A 16,964-nucleotide genomic window follows, 5' to 3' on the forward strand; every position below is an offset into this window, starting at 1 on the left:
TGGAATCATCTGAATACTTCCTCACATGTATGGTTGTTGATGCTGGTTGCCAGATGGGATCTCAGTTGGGTTGTGGCTAGAACATATATACATGACCTTTCCATGTGGCTGCGTGGCTCCGATACAGCATAATGGCCAGGTTCCAAGGGTGAGCATCTGAAAGAAAGCCAGGAAGAAGCTGTGTTGCCTTTCCTGTTTTCTAGCCCAGCCTTGAAAGTAATGTTATGTGTCACAGGAAGTCACTAAGGCTGGCCCATATTAAAAGGGACTGGACTTAGACTCCTAATCTTGCTGGGAGGCATGTCAAAGAATTTGTGGCCACATTTTAAAGCCATCACAATGATACTTGAGAAAGGATATCTGAAGGAAGAGCATCCCAGGTACAGTGTACAGAAATGCAAAGACTCTGAGGCTGGTGGATACCTGATGGTTTAGATTTGTTTATTTTGAATTTCCCCTGTACAGTGTCATCTCCTTGAGGGCAAGGGCTTTTGTTCACTGCTATTTTCTCAGCACCTAAAACAGTGTTTGACAGATAGTTGTAGTTTAATTCTTATTTGTGGAAGAGATAGCGTATTGGCAGCAGGTATCAAAAAAATCCTAAAAATGAGTACATAACCTTTGATCTAGAATTCTTTCTTTAGGAAATAAACTTTAGGGAAAAAAATTGTACAAATACGCAAAGCTGTAGTGAAAATTTGAAGGTGTCTAAATGCCCATTAATAGATTAGTTAAATAAATTATGTTTTGCCTATATAATGGAACACTGCAGTTTTTAAACTAAATGTTTTGACCCAGAAAGATGAGTGAGTGTTGAGGGAAAAGGAGCAGAATTCAAACGATGGTGTTCGGAATGATCTTTTTTGGTTAATAATCTTTATATAATATATGCATAAAATGGAGAGGGATCTAATAGGATGTATATCAAATTTTTAATAATTGCTATAGGAGTTATTTTAGACTTGCTTGTCAAAAAATATGTATTACTATTATAATAGAAATACATTTCTATTGTAAAAGCAAATGAGGTAAAATTTTTTAATTGATATAGAATAGTATCTAAGCTACTATGAGTGATAAAAAGCACCTTTTAAAACAATATGTTGGGTTCTTTTTATTAATTAAAGAAGGTGGAGGAAAACGAAATTTGTACAGAAGAAGTTTGGGATGTAAAATCAAGATTTTTCAAGAGATTATCTCTTGATTATAGGTTATCCTTATTTCCTTTTATATATTTCTGTATTTTCTTGATTTGCTAAAATAAGCTTTTAAAATAAGGAAGAGATATTAAAAGAAAATAGCTGTAGGGGGTAATGTTAAGCAGCTTTACTTTAATAGTATTTATAATGTGAAAAATCTAAATTCATAAGGTAGCAAAATCGGGGATCTTTTGGTTTCCTTGCAGAGTTCCTTTAATGGTCTCAAAATAGTGACTTAGAAAGAGAAAGACAAATACTATATGATTTACTTATATGTGGAATCTGAAAAACTGAACTCTTAACAACACAGAACAGATGGGTGGTTGCCAGAGATGGGGGGATGGGAGTTGTGTAAATAGGTGAAGGTGGTCAAAAGATACAAACTTCCAGTTATAAGATAAATAAGTTCTGAATGTAATATACAGTGTGATGACTATAGTTAACAATACTGTATTGTATATCTGAAAATTGCTAAGGGAATAGAACTTAAAAGTTATTATTACAAGGACAAAAAAGTTGTAACTATGTGAGATGATGGATGTTAACTAAACTTATTGTAGTAATTAATCATTTTGCAGTATATACATATATCAAATCATTATGTTGTAGCCCTTAAAACTGCTACAGAATTATATGTTAATTATATCTCAATAAAACTAGCAAAATATGACTTAGAACATTTGACTTATACACAGTTCTGAAGCTCCTACTCTTTGTTAAAATGTGGTTGTTTTCCATGTTAATATTATTTTTTATCACCATAATGTAGGTTTTCAGTAACCTTACAAGAGTAATTGAGGGGCTTCCCTGGTGGCGCAGTGGTTAAGAATCTGCCTGACGGGCTTCCCTGGTGGCGCAGTGGTTGAGAACCTGCCTGCCAATATAGGGTACACGGGTTCGAGCCCTGGTCTGGGAAGATCCCACATGCCGCGGAGCAACTAGGCCCGTGAGCCACAACTACTGAGCCTGAGTGTCTGGAGCCTGTGCTCCGCAACAAGAGAGCCCATGACAGTGAGAGGCCCGCGCACCGCAATGAAGAGTGGCCCCCGCTCGCTGCAACTAGAGAAAGCCCACGCTCAGAAACGAAGACCCAACACAGCCATGAATGAATGAATGAATGAATGAACGAATGAATGAATCTGCCTGCCAATGCAGGGGATACGGGTTCAAGCCCTGGTCCGGGAAGATCCCACATGCCATGGAGCAGCTAAGCCCGTACGCCAAAACTACTGAGCCCGTGTGCCACAACAACTGAAGCCCACGTGCCTAGAGCCTGTGCTCCCCAACAAGAGAAGCCACTGCAATGAGAAGCCCGCGCACCACAACGAAGAGTAGCCCCCACTTGCCACAACTAGAGAAAGCCCGTGTGCAGCAACGAAGACCCAACACAGTCAAAAATAAATAAATAAATAAATTTATTATTTTTTTTTGCGGTACGCGGGCCTCTCACTGTTTTGGCCTCTTCCGTTGCGGAGCACAGGCTCTGGACGCGCAGGCTCAGCGGCCGTGGCTCACGGGCCTAGCCGCTCCGCAGCATGTGGTATCTTCCCGGACCAGGGCATGAACCCGTGTCCCCTGCATCAGCAGGCGGATTCTCAACCACTGTGCCACCAGGAAAGCCCCCAATACATTTATTTAAAAAAAAAGAGTAATTGAGGCCTAAGATTAAAACTACAAATGTAATTTATGAATGAAATCTTAGATGATATAGTAATACTTTAATTCATACATATTTTGTTGCAAAAATGTTTTTAGGTTAATTGTTCTCATTTCACTGTCTTACCTCTTTATTTTAAAGAAATAATTTGTAATTCATTTTGTTCTTACACACCATAGGATGTGTTTTGGAGATGCAGACAAAATATCTTTGATGAAATGAAGAAGAAATTTTTACAGGTAGACTGCTGATGTAATTGCATTAGTGTGATAATCAGCAGAGCAAGTAACAGCATGTTAGTATTTTTATTTAATAATAAGGCATGTCTTAAGTTTTATGCTTGTTTGGCTATTTTATTTCTACCTGATTTTATTTATTTTTCATTTTGTTTATTTATTTATTTTACCTGATTTTAATAATAAGAAAGTCACCTTAAATGAATGTATGTCTGATAGTACCTTGTCTTTAACAAGTGAATGAGGTGGAAAACTGATATAAAAACTATAGAACGTTTAGTTTTGACTTTTGGGTATAATAGTTGTCTATTTTTTACGGATGTATTTATTTTCTGAAATATTAATAGTGCTGGGATTAAGTTAATAATTTACAGAGTCAAAACCCAGACATCTTATTTGAAGAATTAAATAGAACTGTTACCTTCCTGACAGCCTGTATGCACTACAAACCTAAACAGTCCTGTGATGTAGCATCCCATTCTAACCTTTACTTAATATCTCACTTTCCTCAGGTCCCTTTAGCTCTAAGTTCAAGGTTCTTTATTTAATCTCTTCTGTCCTCTTCAAGTGATCTCTGGCAAGAGGCCACGTAGAAAAATATCATGTAATATTTTAGGGTTTGCTGGGGGAGTTGGAGTGGAGTGGAGGGAGGATCTTAAAAATAAAATAATCTTTTTCTCATGTAAGTTAAGACTCCCAGCACTACTTGTTACTTGTTTAAGTAAAAATGCACAGTCTGAATGAGGCTGATAAATTTAATAAACTTCAGTGAGCAAAAATATTTATACCATCAATTTTTTTTTTTAGTCTGTGGCAGTATATTAGCCGTGAGCTGTGGATACCCAGAAGGGTAATGCTCTAGCGCTTATAAGCTCATAGCAGTTTCTTTATCAAGTAGTAGATAAAATGGACTCTGTGTGTGTGTGTGTGTGTGTGTGTGTGTGTGTGCGCGCGCGCGCGCGCGCATTTTTAAGTTTGCAACCATAGTATTATCATTTGTAATAACACTGAAAGGAAGAAAGTCTTGAGAGAAAATGGGTTGACTATAAAATTTAGAGGTAAAGAGGTCCCTTTGTAATGTTTTTAAATTATTCATATTAATTTTTTTCTTAGAAAAATCTTAATCTTGTTAACTTTGAATTGTGTTTGATATTGTTTTCTGCATGCTAATGCCATTCTAAATATATGCATTAATTATACACCTTGTTTTGTGTTTTTTTAATAAGAAACACGAAGTATTTTATTATGAAACAAAAATTATGATGTTAACTTCAGAGAACTCAGATTTGAACTTAGAACTGTTTGGAATGCCAAGAATAGGAGACAAGATGACTTGAGAGGCCCTGAGACTCCTTAGACAGAACCATCTGTGTTGACCACTTCTAGATGTTCCTATAGATGTTTCTTCCTTTGGAAGAAATCTGTTTTCAGTGTTTTTATCCCAGTATGTTTTACCTTTTGTAAATAAGACTATCATTTTTGTTTGTTTTGTTTTTTCAAGGATTCTTTTTTCAGACTTTGCTTGGAAATCTGGCTTTGTTTCTGCATAGAGCACAAAGACAGAATACTCTCTTAGCATATAGTGTTAATGTAACTGCTGTTGACTTTACCCTTTTTCTCACAAGTGTAATATTGCTATGAGTTGCCCACCAAATAAGTAGTTTTAATTTTATACTTTGTACCTTTTTTGTAATTGGCCAGATTTTCTGTGTAGGGAACTTTGTGCCCTTCTAATAGCTCACCTAATATAGATGAAATGTTTTCCCAAGTGGGACATGCTTTAGGCTTTTCTAAAACTTTGCATTTGTTTTTTCTTACCTGTTTTCTCCTATTCATTATAGAACTTTTACTGACTCAGAAATTGTGCTCGCTTCCCTAAATTATGATGTGTCTTCAGATGCTTTACCTTAATGTTGGGTGTAGTGCTTAAATGGAACCCCCGCCACCAACCACCATCACTAATACCACCACCACCACATTCTTCCCAACTAGCACTTGCATGTGCTTAAATTTATTTAGGTGTGTTTCTGTTATCTATTACTGTGGAACAGCCTACGCCAAAACTTAGTGGCTTAAAACAACTAGTTTATTTGCTCACAATTCTGTGGGATGGGATTTGGGCAAAGGCTTAGCCAGTCAGTTTTTCTGCTTCACATGGCATCATCTCGGATCATTACTTGGCTGCACTGGCTGGTGACTGGCTTTGGATGGAAGGTCCAAGAAGGCTTTTCTTATCAGGCACCCCAGTGCTCCACTAAGTGGCCACTTTCTCTCTGGGTGGATTGTTAGGGTTTTAACACAGCATGGTGGTCCCAGGATAAATGGATTTCTTTTGCCTGGCTGGCATATAAGAGGAACATTCCAAGAGGTGCAAAGGCAGAAGTTTCCTGCTTTAAATCACACAGTATCACTTCTGTCACATTCTGTTGGTCCTAGTTGGCCACAAGGCCAGCCCAGATTCATGGGAAGAGAAAAAAGAAGAAGAGTGGCAAAGAATTTTTAGCCATCTGTAATTTACCTCAAGATGGTGATTTTTTTGCTTTGGGCATAAGTAGGACCAATCAGGGGTAGAACTCCAAAGAAATTAAGAAGAAAGAGGACACCCCTATTTTCCCAGTTCTAAGAAATACTTTTTTACATTTAAGTATTGTGGAAATCTGTATGCTTAGTATAATATTGTAGAATTTCTTTTTCTCTTGAAAAGCTATAATAAAAAGATTGGTACAACTTTATTGATGAAATCTTAAAATTGGAAAAAAACAGTTTTTTCTAATTAGTTCCCAAATTGGGAGGCAGGGGGAGGGAAGAGATTTTGCCTCAGTGTAATTAGTGTGGGCAATCACGATAACAAAAATTCAGATGTAATCTATGGATGATGGCTATGTAATAGATTAAATTAGGACTGAAAAATGGGCCCAGGAGGTTGAGGATAAAGTAATAAGATTTACACGTGGCTAGCTTAGAACTTTAAAGGTCAGAGTTTTTCGTTTGTTTAAATTATCCTAGAATTGAATTCAAGAGTAATATGTGATTGGCCCAGAAATTCTTATAGGAATCTTAAGAAAAAACAGAGGACTGCACAAAGTTTTATGTAGGCATTCATCACAAAATTATTTCTAAAGTGTAATAAAGTCTAGCTCAAGAGTCAGTAAAATTAAATTGATGGAACAAATTATTATTAATCCATGTAATAAAATATTATTCAGTTGTTAAAATGATGAGTTAGAAAAAGTTTGACAAGGAAAGGTTACATGATATATTTATAAGTAAAGAAAGGGGTTTCAGGGCTTCCCTGGTGGCGCAGTGGTTGAGAGTCCGCCTGCTGATGCAGGGGACGTGGGTTTGTGCCCCGGTCCGGGAGGATCCCACATGCCGCGGAGCGGCTGGGCCTGTGAGCCATGGCCACTGAGCCAGTGCTTCCGGAGCCTGTGCTCCACAACAGGAGAGACCACAATAGTGAGAGGCCTGTGTACCGCAAAAAAAAAAAAAAAAGTTTCAAAACAGCATGTATATCTAACTGAATGTTTGTGTTTAAAAAGTGTGCATGTATATGTCTGTTTGTGCTTGTGTAGGAAAAATATTTGGAAGAATATAGACCAAAATGTAATAGTTATCTCTGTGTTATGAATTACAAATGATTTCCACTTTTTCCTTTATACTCTTCCTATTTTGTTTTTTTTGGCTGCGCTGCGTGGCATGTGAGATCTTAGTTCCCTGACCAGGGATTGAACCCACACCCCTGCATTGGAAGTGCAGAGTCTTAACCACTGGACTGCCAGGGAAGTCCCTATACTCTTCCTATTTCAAAAAAAGGAACAAAATTACTTATGTGCAATGCACAGAAAAGAAAGCTATTGTCATTAAAAGAATAAAAGGCATACATAAGATTAAATTTTGTGTTTACAAGAGTACATTTAGCCTTCAGATGAGATTCCATTGGGGTAATATTACCCACATCTGGGTGTGGAAGGAGAGGAGGCTGGAGTGCCTGTACCTTGCACTCACTTATTTAAGGAAAGAACCAGGAACTGCTGATGGCCATATGTTACCATATCATCATTCTTATGTATACTGTAATGTCAGCACTTCTGATTTCTGAATTCTTAGGTAGAGTTCTCTTGCTTGGACCGTCAACTTCAGCTTATCTGAAGCTTTAAAATCTGGCAGCTGTAGTGCTTTTCACCTGGAAAACTCGAGTCTGCCTCTGAAATATACTGTTGAAAGTGTAAAAGCGGCTCTTTTGTAGTTGAAATTGATTTAGAGTTTCTCGTTCCTTTATTGTGAACCAGAGTTAAAAAGGGTCCACTTTATGTTTCTCAGTTTGAGATTAAAATGTGTAAAACCATCTATTACAAGTGTTAATATAACACCTTAAGCTTATAGCTGAAGGCTTTTTTGTTCTTTGTTATCCTGTTTATTTTATAAAAAATGTATTCTTTTGTTTTTAAATGGGTTATTATTGGTAATTAAATATTTTGACTTGTCTGAAATATAGTGCTAGCCAATCTTAAACATTATACTTCTTTTATAGCAACTTATTTCTGTTTTAAACTAATTGGATTAACCTTAGTTTAAGTAATCTCTTACAAACCCAAAATTATATATGGCAGAAACAAATTATAATTGTATTACCCTGCCAAACAAACAAAAATACCTTGTGGTGGTCCTGTCTTCAATACAAGTCAATGATAATAACTGTTCTTATTTAAAAATGGATAATATAGAAGTAACAAAAGATTGAGGTTAATATTATTGTGTTTTTTATAAAAAAAGATGAGAAATACATTCTTGTATACAGTACCAGTTTGTACAGTTCATATTTGTGCAAAGCCTTTTATGGGGATAGCGAGAGGTCCCTCAGATAATGACTGCTGCCCTAGACTTTGAGGGAAAGCAAGAGATTTACATGATCAGATTTGCATATTAAAATACTGTTCTGGATTGAAGGAAGATGAGATTGGAAGAAGCTATTGCCACGATCTTAAGATAAGATTCTCATTGCTGCAGGCAGGATTAAAGAGGAAAGGAATAGTTCAAGAGATATTCAGATGATAGAAATGGTAGAATTTGGTGATTATGTGAGTTGAAGAAGAGGGAAGAAATGAGGAAGGTGCTCCTCTCTGGTTTCAGCAGCTGGTAGATGATGGTACCATTAATTGAGTTGGGCATTACAGGAGGAGGGAAAGAACTTCTTTCACCAAAGTGCCTGATGTAGCCTACTACTGCTGTGGAAGAGTCGTGTCCTTCAACAGCTTGAGGGAAGGCATAGCTTCTTTGAGAAAGTCTCCTTTAAAAATTTTTTCTCTGATTTATATACTAGATAAAAAAGAATGAAAAAATTTGTGACCCTAACTCCCTTCTACATTGGTAATTGAAAAGTATTTTTTCCTTGCTTTCCTTTACCCCTCTGCTGGCTGATCTATTTGGGTAAGCTTGTCAGCTCCTAACACACTGATAAATGGGGCTTTTGGACTTTTGGTCTGTGGGTACAACAAAGTAAAGGTCAGGATGCCTGATTGCTTTTATCCTTTAGTTATGGATTTTGCAATCTTATATAATCCTCATTGCATTTCTACACAGCTCTCTTTCTGTTTCATCAGGAAACCCAGAAATGCTTGATTGGACTGTGCTAGCATAGTAGTGACACATTTTTAAGGATCAGATTTTGTTATTTTCAACTGAAAATTGCTCAAGTAAACTTGTCTTCATGGGCTTGTTGATCATTGATTTACAGCCTTAAAAGGTGAAAGCAAATACCCACAAGAGCAATGGTTGATTCTTAAATATACCCCAGTTTTTCCAAAACAAACATATATGGTGCTTTATATGTTTGACATATCCATTAGAATATATTTCAGCCATAAAACAGTAGTATTCACACAGAGAAAATAGTATTTTGTGGGCATTTTTTTCATTTAATCATAGAAAACATAATTATATATATATTTTTAAAGATAAATAGTATATTTTTTTAAATTTCAGGTAGAAAATGCTGCTGAAGAACCAAGAGTCTTATGTATAATACAAGATACTACTAACTCAAAGACAGTGAATGAACGGATCACTTTAAATTTACCAGCTTCTACACCTCTCAGAAAGCTCTTTGAAGATGTGGCCAACAAAGTAGGCTACATAAATGGAACCTTTGATTTGGTGTGGGGGAATGGAATCAATTCTGCTGATATGGTAAAACTCTAAACTGAAAGCATCTTCTCTTAAGCTGCTAATAATATTATAGTCATTATTGTTGTTGTTTTTAATAGTATACTAAATCCTGGAACCCTTCTTAATATTGTAAGCAGGACTATAGAGTCTGTGCAACTCGATATTTGGATCCTCTTCATCACTTTACTTTCATTCTAGAGTCAGCATTTGATTATCTTAAAGTTTGCACAATGTCATTTCATTAGTTTTTTTATTCATGTAAGATGATTATCATAATATTGTGTCATCTATGGAAAATTTTCCAACATTTACTGAATGGGATATTCATTTTAAATATTTAAGTGAAAAAAGCAGGATATAAAATCATATGTATTTTATAATCTAATTTTTGGAAAAGAAGAGAAAATGTATATAGAAAGAAAAAAGTAATAGAAGGACTTACACTCCAATATTAACAGAGATTATGCACCAGATAGAGTGGTAAACACCTGAACAGGAGGGTTGGTGGTATCATGACTTCAACTTCAAAGACCTCACAGTAAAGTTTTAGAGACAGGTATATCAAAAAATAATTACACTAAGATGTTTTAAGTATTATTAAGTATCATTTATTAGTTTGCTGTAAGTGCAAAGAGGAGGCACTGACCAGTTTTGCATGGGAGAGTGACAAAGGGGAATGTTGAGTTGGATCTCATCTGTATTTTAGAATAGTATTCTAAATAGTCTTTTTTCTTTCCTCTCAGTCCAAATTCACCCTGCATACGATTGCTAGAATTATCTTCAGTCATCTTAAATCATAGTACTCCTGTCACCTTCCAGTTTAGAAATCTTTAATGACTGCTCACTGCCCTGATTAAAAGTCATATTCCCGGGCTTCCCTGGTGGCACAGTGGTTGAGAGTCCGCCTGCCGATGCAGGGGACACGGGTTCGTGCCCCGGTTTAGGAAGATCCCACACGCTATGGAGCGGCTGGGCCCGTGAGCCATGGCCGCTGAGCCTGTGCGTCCGGAGCCTGTGCTCAACGGGAGAGGCCACAACAGTGAGAGGCCCACGTACTGCAAAAAAAAAAAAAAAAAAGTTGTATTCCCTAAGTTAGCATTCAAGACAATTGGTCCTTTAAATCTAATCTTAGCTCTCAGATATTGGACTAATTTATTTTCTTAACACAAAATTTCATACTTCTCTATCTCCGTGTTTTTGCTTATGTTACCTCTTCCTGTCCTATACCATTGCTGCTCTTAAGTTTTCCAGGAAAATACCTTTAAAGGCAAATGAATGTGTATCCTGATCGTATTTGGAGGGCATAGTTTTAATTGGCTCTGCAGAAGAATAAAAGATGTTGGGTGTTGCTTGATTTGCCTTTAAAATTGATGATATTTTGCCTTCTATTCCATAATATATTTATGATTTTTTAAAATGTAGAACTAGTGTTTTTAAATGGGAAAAGAATCTGAAAACGAATAGCTATATGTACAACATATGTATAATCAAATCACTTTGTTGTACACCTGAAACTAACCAACATTGTAAATTAACTATAATATAAAATAAAAAAATTTTTAAAAGTCTACTTACAAAAAAAAAAACCCTAGTGTTTTAAATTAGCCAACTTTCCCCCTCTGAAATTGGGCAGTAAAATTGGTAGTCCAACAAGTTATACAAAGAGAAATGATATTTAATCTGAAACTTTGAATATTCTCTTTTACATTACTGTATAACTTCTAGTGTTGCCTCTTTTTCGATTTAAAGGATAGTTCTGTACTGTCTGCCCAAGTCCTGTTTATCTCTTACTTTTAAGAAGCCTTACTTGATGTTTCTTCATGCCACTTTAAAAGTAATCTTTCTCTTTGTTCTCCTATTGCACTTTTTATTCTGCTATGCCACTTATAGTCTTTTTATCATAGTTGTTATTCATTTGTGTCTTTCCACTTGATAGAATATATTTTGATGTCTAGGACCTCATAGTATTAGTTTTGTATCCTCCAAAGATACTATCCCTAGGCACTCAAAAAGTGTTTGTTAAATTAACATCTGCTATAGCACTATGCCAGGATTAAGTATTTTTCTTTCTTCAGCTGTGACTGTTCTTAAGTACTTAATTTTTGTGTCTTAATATGCCTACCGTACATTTCTATGAGTATACTCTTACCTGCTTACTGTACAATGCTGCATGTATGCTTCTTTGAAAACCGGATTCATTTATCTACTCACCATCTCATACACACAGAGACACATTTATTGAGGTAAAACCCCTATGTGTTCTAGCTGTATCATCTGATCTTTTATGCCTGAGAGACGCTGAGAGATCTGGTTCCTGCCAGAGAATGTAAGGGACCCAAAGATACCTTTCTTCCTTTCAAGTGGCTTCTCTTAGCTTCTGGTTCTCTGTCCTGTTTTTCTCATGGATTTCTAGATGTGATCCAAAGTGAGATGATATGTTTATTTTATTAACACTTATTTTGTGCTTACTGTGTAGCTAGTATTGTTCTGATACTAGACTTTATACAAATATAACCTCATTTAATCCTTTTAACCACACTATGAGGTAAGTGCTATCCCAGCCTCATAGGTGAAAAAACTGAGTCATGGGGAAGTGAAGTAACTTGCGCAGAGTCACACAAATAGCAAGTGGCAGAATCTCTTATAGTTAATTTTTTTGTCCTTAATACCTGTGCTTCTATATAACATTCATTTTGTAAGAAAGGCATCTCCATAAAGTAAGTCCTTCTAAGGAGATATTCCTCGTGTCTTTGAAACATTAAAAACATTTCTTAATGAACAAAATAGTTTTAAAACAAAAGAATAGGGCATTCATCCCATCCCTCATTTTTCTCAACAGTGGCCTGGAATGTTGGGTGAGTATGGCTTGGAGCATGCAGAGCTCTGTCTCTCATCCACCAACTGGAATGTATCAGAATGACAGCCAGGGTTTAATTTGCCTACCAGATAAAAGAGTTAGGTGAAGACTAAACATGTTAGATGTTTAGTTTTCAAAGGAGTGATCACTTCTATCACCCTGGGATCCTCTGAATCCTGACAGTGGACTTGAAATAGGTATCATTTACTAGGACAGGCTTTTCCTTCGAGGGTCTTTCTGAAGGTACCCATTTTTCAATGTTACATAATTGTTTGGGTTGGGTTGCTTAGTGTGTTTCCTTATGTGGGAATTCTCATTATATTCCTATATCAAAACATGTTTTTACAGTTTTTAGTGATATAAAATAATCTTCAGTTAATTTTCATGAAAACCCATTGAATACTATATTGCATACATTTTAGAGAACATCAAAACAAATGTTTACAATACTTTTTTGTGTAGTACTTCAGTTTTTTAGATGTTGGGAAATGTGAACAGCTGGGATACCTGTCAGTATATGCCCTGTCACTGGGCTTAGCCATCCCAGTTCCTGAATAGATGAGTTAATTCCAAGCCTAGATTAACAGAATTTCTCAGAATCTTCATTTAAAAAAATACTGTTTAAGCCCAATAATTGTAGATATGTGTCTATTTACATATTACTTGTTTTATTATTATAATTAATGTTTCTCATAATCTGAGATATCTTATTTTATGCCTGTAGGCTCCACTGGATCATACCAGTGACAAGTCTCTTCTTGATGCTAATTTTGAGCCAGGAAAGAAGAACTTTCTGCATTTGACAGATAAAGATGGTGAACAGCCTCAAATACTGCTGGTAAACGCTTTAGAAAGCCCTATAGTCATAATTTTTGTGCACTGTCACCTACTACTTGGGAAGCAGTTTTCCAAAGGAAGGAGGAGAGATGTGTTTTGCAATTTATGTATAATAAATTATTTTTCTGTTTTCTGTTGGCTTGTATGTATGTTAACGTGGTTACACTGGGCATCCATAGCACTTTGTGTATATAGTCTCTTGCCACACTGAGAATCACCACTAGAACAGGGATGGGGATGGGTCTAGGATCTCCTACTGTGTTTCAGTGGCCTTTTGTTTGGTTAAGCATTTGCTTGGTTGGTGTAAATCTTCGGCAGTTTTGCCCAGGTTTTCTGGTAGAGGAACAGACCCCCAGAATTATCTACTCTGCTGGTTTTGCTCTCACTCCCCGTCCCCCACCCCCCATTTTTTTTTGGAATGACTAGTTTGTAAATTCTATGCTTTATTTCTGTTCTTTTAGTGTTTGCTGCAATTCATATTTCAATAGCCTTTCCTGTCTGGTTCAGTGGCTTTAGTGATCGTCAAATCTAGTAACTCCCAATTTGAGAGAGATTCATTGAAAAAACCTGGTCTGATTTACCTTGCTGCTTTACAGACTGAGGAAACTCACAGAGTTTATGGACTTTTTCAGAACGCTTCTCTTTAATGAAACTTTCCTCAGGAAAAGTTCTTCTGTTTGATGCTTTTCATTTAGAAGTCTATTGTGAATTAGAATGCCTCTCTGGACAGTAGACAGTAATTAAACACAGGATATCCATACAGAAGCAATGCCAGAATATGTTCTGACTTTCCTTAATCTCATTGTTTATTTTTATGACATCATGAGAAGATTTTGATTAGTCTGACATTGAAACTAAATTAGCTATTAATTTGGGGATTCATGTTTTAAAATGCTTAGTAATTAGTCTTCAGCTCTTAGTTGCTTGTGCTGATTTTATATCCCTTACTCCTTTTGGACATCTTCCTCATTAATAGGAAGTTTCTTATTGGAGACAATAGGAGACTATCCATTTCATTCAATACTTATTGAGTGTTCCCTACCTTTCAGGCCTACTTAGCAAGGGTGATGTAAAAATAAATGATAAACTCTGTCATTAAGGAGTTCACAATTGTACTCTGATTAATTAGTACCAGAAATCTCTCTCATGTAAACAAAATTTGAAAAAGAATTAAATAAATTTGAGAAAGTAAGAACTTTGGAAGGAGACCTAAGCATTTTTCCAAAGTGTGTTATATTGGGCATCTTTCAAACCTTCCTACAGGAAATAGTGAGGGTATATACTTTGAATGTCTTGGTGGTACCAGTAATGCCTTGTCTTTTTTTCATTGCCTCAGGAATTAGTATGCCTTTTTTCATTGTTTTAGCAATATTTACCACTCAGTAAATATTGGTTATGCTACATTTTAGGAGGATTCCAGTGCTGGGGATGACAGTGTTCATGACAAATTTATAGGTCCACTTCCAAGAGAAGGTTCTGTGGGCTCTACCAGTGATTATGTCAGCCAAAGCTACTCCTATTCATCTATTTTGAATAAATCAGAAACTGGTAAGATATATTATTGTTGTCGTTGTTGTATTTTCATAAAATCATAGGGCATTAATCCAGAGTAATCTTAGCAATCTCAAGCCTAATCTTCTCATTTTATGGATTAGAGAAAACAGACCCAGAGCAAGATCACTAGTTAGCAGAAGCAAAGTTAGAACAAGAATGTGGTTTCCCTTTCCCTCAACCCATTGTTATTTTTACTGTATTGTTACTGCCATTATTTAGAAAAAAATATTAAATATTGGATTTTGAAGGAAGACTTTTTCTGTTTGATAATTTTCTATCTTGAATTTAATCTTAAATTTTTGAAGTTGACTTCCTCTGGAAAGGAATGTATCTCCATGTGCATTGGAATAGACTATGGCAGATACTTTCATGTGGAAACAGATGGGCCAGGCTTATTTTATCAGAACTACTGTGTTATCTTCTAGTTTAATCTAATCATATGTTTGAAATTAATCATGTAATTTAAAAATTCCTGTTAGCTTTTTTCTGAATATGTTTAAACCTATATTTTTGAATTTTTTTTCAATTTATTGAGCTAATGGAATTGCTTTATTTATGCAGTTTTATATTTATATATAAGACTGGTTAATTGCCTGAAAATATAATCTGGATACTTTCACATATCATTTTATCTTAAAACAAACATTTTCAGTAGGTAGTATTCGTGTTAAAAGAAATGGAAACAGGCTTAGAGAAGCCTTTGATTATATAGCTAGTTAATGGTATTTCATGTTAGGTATGGCTTCAGAGTGTTTACTCTTAGAACTTTAAAACAGAGATGACTGTAAATATTAGACACAAATATCTATTATAAAAAGAAAACTGTAGAGTAATATTGTAGATACTGTTTTAATTTGTTCTGTAATCTTCCACTTACTATATTTTGTAATTGAAATGTAGAATAATTTCCTCATAGCTAATCTTTTGTACAGGCTTAATGGTGTATTTGTTCTGAAAATGGTAAAAGCTGGTCGTGTTTGGTATTTAGGATCATTTATGTCAATAGAACTTTTTGCAGCAAACTACCAAGAATAAAAGAGAATGACAAAGTATCTTTTCTCATTATACTGTCTAGAGTATAGTGACTCTCAAATTTTTATTTCTTTAAAAATCATTTTGAGATACTTGTTAAAAATGTAGGTTCTGAGGCATTACTCCTCCAAATACTAAGTTAGTTAGCTCTGCAGTAGACTGGATAAATTGCATTTTTAAAAAAATAGATACCCTAGATTATTATGAGATAGTTGGAATACTTAGAGAAAGTTCCAGATTTAACAAGTCAGGATTCTTGAAATTTTTGCTGTGTATTCTGACAACCAACTCAGTCCTTATGCAAGAAGTATTTACAGAACTCCTACTTTGTGCTGAGTACTGTATGGCTCTCTGATGCCTGTAAATTCCTAGAGACTAAAGCATACTTTAAAAAAAAAAGTTCTCCTATAATACGAATGTAATACATGTTCATTGTCATATTGTAAAATGAAAAAAGTGGAAATCACTGACAGTACTATTAACAGAAACTGCTTTAATGATTTTGCTTATTTTTGTCTTATCTTTCCTTCATCTGAATGCTTTTAAGAAAATGGGGAAATCATGTTGCGAGCAGACTTTTAATATATATTTTTTCGTGTAATACTATATGAGGAGCATGTTTCAGTGTTACTAAATAGTATTTTAATATGGGTTTTAAGTGGCTGAAGAATAGTGTTTCATTATATGATTTAGATAGTTAAACTGTAATTATTACCTATGTTATGATGAACATACTTATACATAAGTTTTCATTTTCATCTGTGATTATTCCCTTAGAGTAAGTTCCTAGAAATTGAATTACTAAGTTGAAATTTATGAAAAATATTTTTAGAGGACTTTGATATACATTGCCATGTAATCATAGTCTTCATTCCCAACTATTGTTCCTCATACAGCTCTTTTCCCTACCAGTACATTTTCCTCCGGTGTTCTGGGGTACTGCCTTTGTGAATTAAAATAATCTGTACACGGGCTTCCCTGGTGGTACAGTGGTTGAGAGTCCACCTGCCAATGCAGGGGACACAGGTTCGTGCCCCAGTCTGGGAAGATCCCACATGCCGCGGAGCGGCTAGGCCCATGAGCCATGGCCGCTGAGCCTGCGCGTCCGGAGCCTGTGCTCCGCAACGGGGGAGGCCACAACAGTGAGAGGCCCGCGTACCGCCAAAAAAAAAAAAAAAAAATCTGTACACATCCAAAGGAGCTGGGGTTCAAAAAGTGTTCTTTTTAAAAAATATTTATTTATTGTTTATTTGTACCAGTTCTTAGTTGTGGCACACAGATCTTTGTTGCTGCATGCGGGATCTTCACTGTGGCACACAGGATATTTAGTTGTGGCATGTGGGATCTTTTTAGTTGTGGCATGCAGGATTTAGTTCCCTTAGTTCCCTGACCAGGGATCAGACTCGGGCCCCCTGCATTGGGAGTGC

The 16,964-nt window shown here is 35.8% G+C and overlaps 1 protein-coding gene across 4 annotated transcripts in view; it reads left to right on the forward strand.

Annotated features, from left to right (window-relative positions):
• USP47 (ubiquitin specific peptidase 47) overlaps positions 1-16,964 on the forward strand; it is a 122,203-nt gene that overhangs the window by 38,652 nt on the left and 66,587 nt on the right. For 3 of the 4 annotated variants that reach the window (XM_060018502.1, XM_060018499.1, XM_060018500.1), the window contains exons 2-4: positions 9,075-9,278; positions 12,839-12,952; positions 14,361-14,499. In XM_060018502.1, coding sequence (XP_059874485.1) covers positions 9,276-9,278; positions 12,839-12,952; positions 14,361-14,499 — 256 coding nt within the window. In that variant the 5' untranslated portion in view covers positions 9,075-9,275. Of the gene's footprint in view, positions 1-3,035; positions 3,096-9,074; positions 9,279-12,838; positions 12,953-14,360; positions 14,500-16,964 lie in introns of all 4 variants that reach the window. The other variant, XM_060018498.1, reaches the window with a different exon arrangement.

Source organism: Delphinus delphis, chromosome 8 (genome assembly GCF_949987515.2).
Source record: "Delphinus delphis chromosome 8, mDelDel1.2, whole genome shotgun sequence".
NCBI lineage: Eukaryota > Metazoa > Chordata > Mammalia > Artiodactyla > Delphinidae > Delphinus > Delphinus delphis.